This window comes from Herpailurus yagouaroundi, unplaced genomic scaffold (assembly GCF_014898765.1).
Source record: "Herpailurus yagouaroundi ecotype Mexico unplaced genomic scaffold, PumYag 210, whole genome shotgun sequence".
NCBI lineage: Eukaryota > Metazoa > Chordata > Mammalia > Carnivora > Felidae > Herpailurus > Herpailurus yagouaroundi.
Window position 1 is genome coordinate 10,451,345 of NW_024412441.1, and position 13,129 is coordinate 10,464,473.

General features: G+C 44.4%; 1 protein-coding gene across 32 annotated transcripts in view; it reads left to right on the forward strand.

Annotated features, from left to right (window-relative positions):
• NRXN1 (neurexin 1) overlaps nucleotides 1-13,129 on the forward strand; it is a 1,154,099-nt gene that overhangs the window by 701,054 nt on the left and 439,916 nt on the right. For 2 of the 32 annotated variants that reach the window (XM_040453785.1, XM_040453787.1), the window contains exon 1: nucleotides 5,943-6,943. The exons of 28 other annotated variants lie outside the window; for them this stretch is intronic. In XM_040453785.1, the coding sequence (XP_040309719.1) occupies nucleotides 6,694-6,943 (250 nt within the window). In that variant the 5' untranslated portion in view covers nucleotides 5,943-6,693. Of the gene's footprint in view, nucleotides 1-5,942; nucleotides 6,944-13,129 lie in introns of those variants that run through there. 2 more of the 32 variants (XM_040453784.1, XM_040453786.1) reach the window with 1 other exon arrangement.

Consider the following 13,129-nt stretch of genomic DNA (forward strand, 5'->3'; position numbering starts at 1 on the left):
CGGACCGCGAGATAGTGACCTGAGCCGAAGTCGGCAGCTCAACCGACTGAGCCACCCAGGCGCCTGTGAAATTTTTATTAAATAGAGCAAGAGAAAAGATACAGATGGTAAAATACTTCAGTCCTAAATACAACTAACCTTGATTGAATAAATCTAATCATGCTTCACAAAACAAACTGCACATCTAGGCTTTAATTCAATTTGAGTGAAGGAAGTATTGTGTTGGAACCCAACTTCCAATATGGAAGTTCTAGGTAATAGCTACACTGACTGAATTCGCCAACCTAGATCTATATGTGGTGGGAAATGAAAGTATGCTTCCAGATAAGAAAACACTTCCTAAATAAACCTGACTTTTCAGTAAGATTATTATATCTGTGGGCCTCAAGTTTATCATCTGAATAAAGAAGAGATTGCCCTACAATATCTCCAGGAATGCTTTCAGCCCCCCGGCCTTTTTTTTTTTTTTTTTTTTTTTTTAATGGTTTCATTGTTTGGTTAGTTAGTTGGTTGATTTGGTTTTACTTTACTCTCAATGCTCCTGCTCTCTTATTCAGATCCTTTCTCAGAATGCCCATAGGGACCTGCACTAACCCAGAAAGGTAACGGGGTCAGAGACTTGTCTCTATAGCTTCACAGAGGACACCCACTTTTGAATTTTTACCTCTTTCTGCACTCTGGATCCCAACTCAGAAATGCCTGCAGACGGATGTGGGGTCTGCTTGTCTTTTGATTGTGCTGGCATTAGTAGAAATGCAAAATGCACGACTGACACCCTCTTCATTTTTAATTTTTAAAAGATTGGTGCTGCCTGTGGGTTTTAATATACTTCTCCTCTGCTGCTTTTAGTGTCTACTTTTCTGTTTAAATAGCTTAATACTGACCTGTAGGAATTTCCAATTAAGTTTAAGGAAAACACGAAAAGGTTGAAAGTGTCTGCCTGACAACCATCCTGTTCCTTGAGGCAGAAGGGTTGATTTTTGGAAAATGAAAAAATAATTTGAAATGACCTGTCCTTTTCCATTTCTCTGCACACTCCGCTTTCCACTCATTCTCCTCTTTCCCTCCATTTCCTTTGTTTCCACCCCCTCAGTTTTCAAACCCATCTCCCATTTCTTTCTTTTTTTTTTTAAGATATTCTACTTTTTACATTATTTATTTATTTTTGAGAGAGAGAGAGAGAGAGAGAGAGAGAGAGAGAGAGAGAGCTCACAAGTGAGTCAGGGGCAGAGAGACAGGGAGAGACAGAGAATCCCATGTAGGCTCTGCAATGTCAGCATCAGTGGAGAGCCCAGAGTAGGGCTTGAGCTCCTGCCCAAGTGGGGATAGAGCTCACCTGAAGCAGGGCTCAAACTCCCGAGAACTGAGAACCATGAGATCGTGACCTGAGGCCAAGTTGGATGCTTAACCAACTCAGTCACCCAGGCACCCCCCCCATCTCCCGTTTCTTAACACCGTTGTCCAAGTTAGGCTACCTAATTTCTTGTTCATTATACATTATTAGCTGTGAATGGGTCTAGGACAATCTTCCATGCACAGCTATTAGGTTCTTTTGGTAGATCCCAGTAACCACCGTTGTTAGAGGCAGGGTAGGGTTAACCACTCTTTCAAGAGCTCCCAAAAGTGCAGGCCATAGTGAATGCAAATGCAAACCCACTTCTGCTACAAAAGCAGACATTTATTAATAAGTAGACACAAAATCTTATAGCCTGTTCTGGAAGCTTGATGAAGTTCCAGCTCTTGGTTCTTTTCAGTACATGAAAAATGTCTTGCAAAAAAAGTTGTGCAAATATGGCAGTATTTTGCTAATATGGCAGGAACCAGCTCATCATCTGTCAGAATTAGGTGACTAAGGTCTGTTAAGGATCAAAAATAGCACCCACTTCATATGGGTTTGTGATGATTAAATGAACAAATACATTTACCTCTCTCAGACTTGTACCAGTTACAAATGTGTTAGTTCTTAGTACAATTATTATGGCACCATTCCTTATGGTAAAGGACGAAAGGCCTCTTAGATTCACATACTTTGTTCAAGTGGAAGCAAAGCATGTCTATAAAATATTTTGGCCAATCCACTGATCTTGACTGTTAATAACTTCACTAAAGAGAACCCATTCCTAACCTCCATTATGCCAGTTGACAAGTCATTTATTTTGCAAATTATAACCTTTTTTCCAACATGCATTGTAATTAATGAGCAATGCCATATCATGCTTGGAGATGATGATAGCCAAGGCTTCTAGAAGCCACCTCTGGCTTCTATAATTCTGGTTGAGACATTGGAGCATAAATTCCTGATGAAGGCAGCTGACTCTCCTGGGACACAGAACACTAACACACATTTATATTACACTGTTTATGCTGAAATATTTAAGAGTAAATTATAGGCAGCCAAGCACCATGTCTCCTCCAACCAATTCTAAACTCACCTGACAACAATTTGTTAGAGGCTGCCTCAGTTTCCTTTAAATAATGCAGTTCCAACCACAAGGACTGACCAGCTGAAGAGACAGAATGAATAAGCACCAGTCAGATTGGGCATAAGTTTGTTCACAAGACTTTCCACCACTCTCTGGGCAGAGAATGGCCCCTTATTCCACCAAATTATGACCATTTGTAAGGAGTACTGCAGCATCAGTATCACAGCATCCACCCCAATCCTCCCAGGTATCGCGAAGGTGCCCTAGACATCTGCCTGAAAACTGCAGCTACAGTTTCTTCTTTCAAGGCAGCTGTAAATATTTCCTCTTTAGCTCTTGAGACTCCCATAAAACTGAGATTTCTGGCTTATCCTTTCCCTAACCCTACCTTTATCTCCCTAGGCTGGAGACAACGTGAGACAGGAAGGAGACCCTTTCCTTCTTCATGGAATGCTCTTGGGAAGGTTCATCAGAATTCTTTACTTACTCTACTCCTATGGCTTTAATTTATATAAATCACTGTCCAAAGTCCCAGCTCCATCCTTCTCTATTTTTTAAGAGAATAACAAACTCAGTAAATCCTCATTAATCTCAGATATGAATTCACATCTTCACTAAAATTTGTAACCCCCGAATCAATAATAGTGGCACTATGGTGGTCATTAACAGACATGCACAGGGTGGCAAAAAATATGAGTCCCTAACACCCAGCTTCCAGCTGAGGTCAAACAAGGCAACACTCTGCCTTCTCGTTTTAGCTCTTATACTATAAACGAGTGCTCTTTCTGTGTTCTATTTAGTGCCATGTTTTTCACATTTTTGTGTTTTTTGTTTGTTTTGGTTTTGGTGATTTTGCTGCTCAAAATGGCCCTTGAACATAGTGCTGAAGTGCTATCTAATGTTCCTAAGCTTAAGAAGGCTGTCATATTCCTTTCAAAGAAAGTTGGTACGTTAGATAAACTTTATTCAGGTTTGAATTCTAGTGATGTTGACGATGAGTTCAGTGTTAATGAGACACCAAATATATTAAATAAGATGTCTTTAAATAGAAAAAAAACACATAAAATGAGGTTATATATTGATTGGTTGATGAAAATGCTGTGACCGAGGCTTGTAGGAACCTAAGCCCTTAGAGCAACGGTTCAGTATTCCCTAATTCAGTGTCTGTAGTGACTTTATAGACCATAAGTACGATGTATAATAAGAATTGACTGTATGCACCAAGAGGCTAATTTATATTTCACATATGCTCAGCACTCACGGGAGTACAGATGAAGACTTGACTCCTCTCCCCTTCAGGAATCTCCCATCTGGATGGAGAGGGAAGGACAGATCTACACCACATATGAGCATATGAGCACACAGTACTCTATGTTTCCAATAGAGGAAGGGAAATGAATGAACTATGCAGACTAATCAGCTCAAATATGTTAGACCTATATGGGAGGAGAGACATAATGCCTTAACTGTGGGGAGCATATGATATATTTTAAAGTACTCTCACATTAAATATTGCATTATAGCCTTCCTGCCCTGTGGGATTGTTAGGAAAGATAGGAACATGACTATTTTATAAAGGAAGCTATGGAGCCTCAGGGAGAGGCCAAGTGACTAATGTGACATAACCGGTAAATGGCAGGGCCAAGAATGCAGCACAGGTTTCCTATGTCCTAATCCAGTACTCTGTCCATACTAAGGCTGTGAGATGTCTCCATCAGAGTATTACCAGGAGTCTTAACTCCATACTGTCAGGATGGTTTTCCTCTTCTTTTCCTTTTGAAGCTTACTTGATGTATTAAAAATGAATATTCACAACCCTTGGCTAATGAATTAAAATACACATGCTGAAAAATAACAAAATGAAGAGGAAATGGCCTGGGGGTACGGGTGGGAACAGAACACAGTGGAAGGTGCTGAATTTGGGTTCTGTTGCTCTTTGAGCAGCTGTGGGAAGTTGGGAGACATGGTGTATTTAAGAAGATAAAAGCATATTCTCTAGCATGGCTAAGCCGTTTCAGTTAGTGAACTACTGAAGAATCATTATTATTATTTTTAGTTAGAATCACATAAACTTGACAGGAATGTGAGATGCTGGATTGCTACAGATTTGATTTGTTGGCCCCTGGATCATGGTTACACAGTGACCACCAGAGTCCCAGGGTGGACCCTAGGAACTAGGATGCAATATACAAGTCTAAATGGCCACTTCTGTGAATGGCTGATTTGAATCAAATCCTCCTAGCATTTTTTTTTTATCTTCCTGATACATGACTTTGTATTTGTTGATTTAAGGGATTACATAGACAGTGAGGAGCCAGTGAGAAGTAGTGCTTTTTCAGAGTTGTTTTCCTTTGTTTTTAAGTAGGAATAAAGATAAAATGTTCAGCCACTAGACATGTCATGGTTTTTGTCATCTTTTGGAAACCAGGGGAGTATTTTAGTCATAGTCCTAAATCCTGTCTGCTAGCCTCCACTGACTGTGGTCCTCCTTGCCAACTCCACTTGCTGTCCTAGATTTTTACTTTTAGGTGCGTGTTGGCTTTGCTGGTCTCCCATCCGGGACATGCAGCTTTCAGTTAAAGATGCTGCATTTCACCAAGAGGGTATAAACATCCTCTCTTCCTTGGAGGCACTAGATTTAGGAATTTTTATTTCCTAGTGCTATTTTCCTTATGAGAAAGCATGAGAGAAAGGCGGAACTCCACCCTTACAAAAGATCATCACGGCTAGGTTTCTGTAGGGGGTCTTGGAGTACAAGCAATCTCATTCACTCTATTTCTCTCCTCTGCTTTCCTCCTCTTTACCACCTGTCTCCTTCTTCCTCTCTTTCATTCTTTCTTTTTCTGTCTCTCCCTTGGCTGCCGGAGTCACTTTTTTTTTCCCCCTCCTCTTCCTGTGTTTTGGTTCCCTGCATTTCCACTGCCTTATATGAGCTATGGTATTGTAGTGGGATCGAGGACTCTTTGTTATGAGTGATATGTGTAATTAACAGATCACCAAAACTGATGCTTGAGTAGATGGTGTCAAGCCATATTTAGAAGATTGGGTTTGAACACCTGGCAGAACAAGTTTGGTCCAATAAAAAGAGCCGAATTCTTTCCCTTTTAAGAGCTCTCAAGACACTGGTTACATCTAAACCATAGGGGTAGGGGAAGGGTGCCATTTGCCGTTGTAATTCAGACGGAGGGATCACCTGGCAGAGGAGGGAGAGTTGCTTTTTAGGTGTTCCCTGCATCGCAGTACACGTGTCCCTTTGATGTGTGGAGAATGCATGAGAGAGGCAAAGCAGGGCGATTTTTGTGGGAAGCTAGACCAGCCTCCCTCGTTACATAGGCTCGTCCTCTGCATTGCATCCGAGCTTCAGTGATTTGCTGTTTGGAGACTGCAGATTTGCATAGAGCCCCTCGCTTCACCAGCGTGTGTGGTTTTTCTTTTCTTTTCTTTTTTCTTTTTTCTTTTTCTTTTCTTCTCTCCCCCCCCCCACCCCCACCCCCGCCCTACTCCTTCGTCTGCTTCCTCTTTTGCTCAGCTCCCTTTCCCCCGTTCGATCCCCCGCTTCCTCCATAAGGTGCACTCTTGCCTCTGAACCCCTCGCCGGGCGTAAGTGTCAGGAGGCGGCGGACGCGGGGATTGCCTCGGGAGCAGGCGATGCGCGCCGCTGCTCCGCGCGCTGCCCGGGGGAGGCTGGCGCGGTCGGGCGAGCCGGCCGGGGCTGGATGGAGGGAAGGGGCGCCTCGATTCCATGGGGTCTGCTTCTCCCTTGAAAGGAGGTCGGGCCGGCGAAGTAGCCTCCCCAGTCCCCACACACGATGCTAAATGGATTTACCTAGTGGAATCGCGGTGGATGGCTGTCATGTAGAAGTGAGGACCCTCCGGGAGGAGCTTTAAACAATTTCCCCGCTCCCCACCCCCCGGCACGCACTCTCGCCCGAAACTCTTTGGGAGTATCTCTCGAGAACCTGGAGCCCTGGAAATCTGGGAGCAGCCGCTCGCTCCGCGCTCGCTGCTCCCCGGGGCCGCCTTCCCGGACAAGCCCCCCCATCAGCTGCATTCGCCTCGGCTATGTTTCGGATTCTTTGGGGCGCACGGCACGGCGGACTCCAGGACCCCGAGAAGACTGTCCGAAGGAGGGAGAGGATGGGTGCCCTGGCGCGGTGAGGCGGCCGGCCCCTCAGCCCACCCGGAGCCGCCCGCTCTCCGGCGCCCTCGCCCCTCCCTGCGCCCCAAACTTTGCCTCCCGCGGCGGTTGCCCCTCGGCGGGCGCCCCGCCATGTACCAGAGGATGCTCCGGTGCGGCGCCGAGCTGGGCTCGCCCGGGGGCGGCGGCGGCGGCGGCGGCGCAGGGGGGCGCCTGGCCCTGCTCTGGATAGTCCCGCTCACCCTCAGCGGCCTCCTAGGAGTGGCATGGGGGGCGTCCAGTTTGGGAGCGCACCACATCCACCATTTCCATGGCAGCAGCAAGCATCATTCAGTGCCTATTGCAATCTACAGGTCACCGGCATCCTTGCGAGGCGGACACGGTGGGTCTGAGGTGCCAAGTTCTCGCGGGTTACTCCCTGTCTCCTCCCTTCCAGCCCTGCGCTCGCTTCTTGGCCCCTAAGGCTCAGAGAAATGGGAGCGCGAGAAAGGGAGGTGCATTTGGGTGTGTTTGGTGGGAGCCACTTATCTCTTTGAAGACAATAGAAAGGGGCTGGGGGAAGGCGTCGCGGGTGTTTGTGGTGAGGGGTGGGAGGGGCGCTTCTTGTCGGGGTGCCGGGAGGAGAGATGTGGGCACCTATTAACGACCGTCCCTGGCCGGGCGCCTGGGCCCCGCGGGAAGGGGGCGTTGCTAGCCAGAAGGTCACTCGGTGTGGCCGGATGGGGCGTCGCGCTCGGCCGAGGGACCTGAGCGCCACAGAGAGGAGGGCTCTGCAGAACCTTTTGTCTGTGCTGTGTGTGCTGCCCCACCTCCTGCCCATTTTCCCAGGCCTGGGGGAGGGAGAGGTTCCAGCTCGCACATTCCTTCAAAGTGTGCCCAGACTGCAGTGACAGTGAAGCGGTTGTGGTCCCAGGACTCGCTCAGCAGGATGCAATTGCTTTAGCATCCACCTCTTCCCTTAACTGGAGAAGGTAGGATGGTCACCGAGGCACCCTCCCCGATGCTGGCCAGCCCCCCTGCCAGGCTCGGAGACGACCTCTGAATACCATCCCCTTTGCTCCATCCCCACACAGACACACTTCTCTTTCTCGGTGATTGGACTGAGTTGTTGTTTGTTTGTTTTGTTTTGTTTTTAAACAGGGCAGGGAGAGGTTTGGCTACCCAAACCCATCTCCCTGGGGATCCTCTTTGACGGCTGTTGGGATGAAGGAGGGCCTGCTGCCTTCTTCCTCAGAGTTGAGTGCTTCCCAGAGAGGGCTGGTGGGTCAAGGCTGGCTGGTCTAAGCCAGGAGGTCTGCCTGGAGGAGAAGTTAGAGTAGAGTGAAGTTATTCTCCTGACCTCAGCTTCCTTTGTAAAGAGCAGAGTGTGGAGAAAAGCCTTGGTTGGTAGGTTTCTTCTCCAGAGTGGCGGAGAATGTAAGGCCAGATTCCTCTCATCTTCAGAGAAGTGCCTATTTCAGATTCCCTGAACTGCCAATAAATAAAGCATCAAACTGTTTTGGGAAGTCTTTCCCACTACCAGTGTTTATTCTCCCTCAGTGTAAGTAAAGTCTTCCACTTGAAAAGACCGGGTAAAAGTTGTGGACACTTCTACCCCTTCCCCTGCCCCCTTTTCCTTGCAGGGCCCCTTCCTCTTTCAGACTTCATTCAGCTTTAGAGCCTTTGCCCCTCTCCCCGGGGAATTCTTCTCCCCTGAACAGCTGTTGCTTATACCTGGATGGCCCTCCTCCCCAGGGATAGGCTTCCTGTCTGAGGACAATTCTGGTTAGCTTGTAGCTTAACCTCACTGAAGAGAGAACAAATCCTCTTGACAACTCCTCTTTAGGAGTGGCTTAGAGACCTACCTCACTGTAGGTCCTAGGAATCTCTTCCCTTCCTTCCCCTGGTTCCTCTCAAGAATTTTCTCCAGTTAAGAGTGGCTAGGATGAAAACAGGATGATGCCCCACACCTGGGCTTCTGAGCTGAGACTAGCCAAGGGGCTAGATCCCTGTGAAACAGTAAGGAGTTTCTGTTGCTCTCACCACTTGCTCACAGTATTCCCGGACCTTGTTGCTCCTTTTACCTGGCGCAGTTCTCACCCACTGCCCTGCCTTTGTGCACGACTGGGTGAGTCCCATGGGAGGGAGACCAGTGGGGGTATGGGAGGGGCAGACAGAGCGTGGGTAGGTGAGGTGAGCCAGATGGGGGTATTCGAGGGGATGGGGTGTCTAATTGTACCAGTGGGAAGTGCTTGGCTAAAAATCTCCTGTGCATATTAACTTCTCCTTTACTGTGGCTCTGCCTCTCCCGAGGGCTGAGGCAGCTGAACGGGGAGCGCCCTGGGGAAATGGGGAGAGGAGACCGGCTAGGGGCCCTGCCGCAGAGCGGGGCGCTCCTCTCCCAGACCACTGCAGCTGCTACCCCAGTCAGGCGCCGTCTGCTGGTCTTTACAAACATTTTTGTCTTTCTTTTTCTTTCTTTCTTTTTCCCTCCAGAATACATTGCTTGTCTCTGTATGTGAATGAAAACCTAGGAGCATGTATCATTGAAAAAGAGACAGGATAGAAGGCAGTGGGGGGCAGTGGTTGGTATTATTCTTTTGGGTCAGAGAACTTTCTCTTTCCTTTGAAGGTTATATCGTATGGTCATATTTGTTTGTTTTTGAAACTCTCTCCACCCTCTTTACACATACTTTTGGATGAACCTCTCTGATTTCTTCTTGTTCTTTTTTTTTTTTTTTTTTAAATCAGAGTAACAAACTTACCTGTCAGCAGCCATTCTCCACCAAATAAAAGCTGGTGTGAATCTTTCATACTTTATCCCTTTCCTTATGTGAAGAGAGGGAATTAACTCTAGCTAGAGAACAATCAAGGAACATTAAAGATGAAATAAGCCTCTCAAGGGTGGGGGATGGAGAGGGGCTGAGAGCTGGGCAGGCAGGGTGGTGGCTTAAAAGAAACCTATAAGAAAGAGGTGATGTTGAATTTGCTGGGTCAATAAACTGTCCGAATATTCAGCTAATTAGACTAAGGGCCCACAAGGAAATAATCTTTGAGCCTAATAGATGAGGGTGAAGGGGAAGAGCAAAAGTGACTGACGATAGGGTAAATTCCTAGTTGAAAATCAAGGCAGGTGTAAATGAGGTTTAGTTCAAAACTTGAGATTATTGAAAACATACATATGTTGATGAACAAAGGAGCCAGCCTGTTTTTTGTATTAGAATTTCTTGGAATCATAAGCGGTTGTTTTTTTTTTTTGTTTTTTTTTTTTTCTTAATAGGGAAAGCACCGTATATGCTCGAATGTGTAAAAGAAAAATCATGTGTGGTGTATTTTAGGGAATAAAATTGAATCTAACCTCTCTATGTTTTGAAAACTGCTGGGTCGACTATCCAGGTTCATTCTTCTTCATTTTCTCATCTTGCCATGCTTCATTTGCACTATTATGAGGTGTCACTTACAAGGATTGCAGGGTGCTGAAAGCGCTTATGGCTACCCTGAGCATCTTTGTGCAAGCTGACCCAGTTGCAGAGATTATGATGAGGTTTTCTTTTCTTTTCTTTTTTTTTTTTTAATGCATATGAGAAGCAGGTTTTGAGATCACCACAGAATCCCATTTTTATTTTGCATATACTTAAAAATATAAATGATGAAAAACACCTCCATAAAAAATTATATTTCTATTTTAAAAAACAGAAAGCTGTGTGACTATATATGATTAAAAAAACAAGCCTGCTTATAATTAAGGATGCTACTTAAAGCAGGCTAGAGTTCAGAATAGACCAGTGTGTTCAGTTAGTATTTCTTTAGCAATGTGCCATTTGTGCCAAACATAGAATGATGTCAGCGCAGTGCTCAGGTTCCCATATCCACTCTTGGCTTTCCTAGGAACCTCTGCGTACTTTCAAAAATTAGCTTAGAGCCTCTCAGTAGTTTTCGGAGATAAAGGAAGGAGAAAGCCATCATAAAATTGAACCTACCAGTGCCAGCCGTTCTCCTCCCACAAATATGAGCTCCGGAAATTATACTGTCATGATTAGCTTATAATATTAAAGGGCAAAAGGGCTTCCCCAGAAGGGAATGTTAACAGATTTTAAAAGGGTGGTTTATAATTGAAGTAGCCCAGTGCTGTTATATAAGAATAATAATTATATCTTGAATTTATAACATTTCTCTTTCTGAGGCACTTCTGTACATACACTAACTTCTCTGAGGACCAGTCAGTTTTGGAGGGAGTTTAACATTTTCCTTATAAGGATACTGAAGCACACCATAGGTGCCCTGGAAAATGGAGCCAAATCTCTGATCAAAGTCAAAGAGGAATTAGAATCAAGGCTTCGTGGCCCATAGCCCAGAGCAACTGAGAGGGTCCACCATGTGCTTTAATGGTTGATCTCTTGGAGATGAAATCATTGCAAGGACCAGAGCATAGCATTTTGCTTCCAACATGTAGTAACAACAATCAATGCTGTAAGGGAGGCTGATGACACCTCACTGATGCCCCACTGGTCACTTCATTGATTCTGCTGAGGAGGATTTTGTTTTTCTTTTGTTTTTCTCAGGGACGAAAGTTGCAGTGATACACTGATCCCTTTGCTCCTTTGTCTAGCAACCAAGAAAGTTAGCAAAACCTTTTGCAATATACTTCACTTAGCATTGAAGAAAAATTTAGCTTTTCTGGTAATTAATTCATACGTGTGACCCAAAACATTTTTGGCTATGAATATTCTGCTGAAGTAGACATTTCTACCTTACACCTCTTTCTTACTTTGGCTTTTTGGACAAAAATATGCATCACTGCAATGCTATTTTAGATAAGACGGTCAGGTAATATTTCTAGAAGAAGTTTTTAATAAATCATGGTCCAAGTAATCCAAGACTCTAGGGTAACTTTTGGTTGCCCTCCACTTTAATATATTTATTTATTTTTGTTGATTGTCCATCCATTGCTTCAGAAAATATATAGTATGTGCATGTTTTTGTATTTGTGCACCAGGTACCATGGAAGGCCGGATAGTAATTGGGATAATGGGTATAGAGGTAAGGGAGGAGGAGCAAGATACCCAAGGCAGGACCATCAGAAAATTTAGTTTAGTTCCAAAAATCCAAGCTACTGTTAGAAACAGTGAATCTTTAAGCAGACAAACAAAACTTGTTCTTTACAAACAAATAGCCTCTGAGCATAAAGGCAAAAAACATAAAGTTTATGTGTGTGTAGCAATCATCTGATGCTCAACATGAAATGATCTTATAAAAACATCAACATAGTGGATTTTATCTACATTGTGTTACCTTGTCCTTTAATATTAATGTTGTATAAAGGGCTCCTTGCATAATTGCTTTTCACTAAGTTGCTAGGTATATTTCTTCTAACAAAATATAAAGTCTTTTATTTTTCAAAAAGAGATAAGGCAAATGTATTTAAGACAGCAGCTTCACTGACTTAGATTCATACCACTGTAAAAATAATTGAGGCAGCCTGATCTGGTGAAGATAATTCATAGAAGCGTATCTATGTGAAAATCTGGCCGCTGCCACTTTCTAGCATCGTATAAATTTACTAAACTATTTGTCCTCACTAAGATTGTTTTCGCAGTCTGTAAAATGAAAATATCAGTTATATCTCAGTGGAGAATAAATGAGACCATGGGTTTGATAAGTGCCCAGACTATAATAGGCCCCAAATAAATGTTTGTTTAAAAAAAAAATTAGACATTTAGGTTGTTTACACATCTTGGCTGTTTTGAAGACTGCTCTAATGAACATGGGAGTGCGAATATCTCTTCCAAATCCTGATTTTAGATTTTTCAGATAAATACAAAAAAGTGGCATTGTTGGATCATGTGATAGTTTTGTTGTTGTTGTTGCTTTGGTGTGTGTGTGTGTGTGTGTGTGTGTGTGTGTGTGTGTTTCTTTTAAAGAACTTCCATCTATTTTTCACAATGCCTGCACCATTTTGGATTCCTCCCAGTGGTGTACAAGGATTTCATTTTCCCTACATCCTTGTCAAAATTTGTTGTCTTTTTGATAATAGCAATTCTAATAGGTGTAAGGTGATATCTCAGTGTGATTTTCGTTGAATGGATAAAGAAAATATACTACATGCATATAAGGGAATATTATTCAACCTCAACAAAGAAGAACATACTTTTTTTTTTTTTAATTTTTTTTTTCAACGTTTATTTATTTTTGGGACAGAGAGAGACAGAGCATGAACGGGGGAGGGGCAGAGAGAGAGGGAGACACAGAATCGGAAACAGGCTCCAGGCTCCGAGCCATCAGTCCAGAGCCCGACGCGGGGCTCGAACTCCCGGACCGCGAGATCGTGACCTGGCTGAAGTCGGACGCTTAACCGACTGCGCCACCCAGGCGCCCCAAGAAGAACATACTTCTTTGGTACGTTATATCACGGGTGAACCTTGAGGACATTATGCTGAGTTAAATAAGCCAGTCACAGGACGACAAATACTCCACTTACATGAAGTATCTAAAATAGTCAACTTCATCGAATCGGGAAGGGTATGGTGGTTGCCAGAAGCTGGGCAAAAGAGGGACTGGGGAGTTGCTAATCAGTGGGCATAAAGTTGAG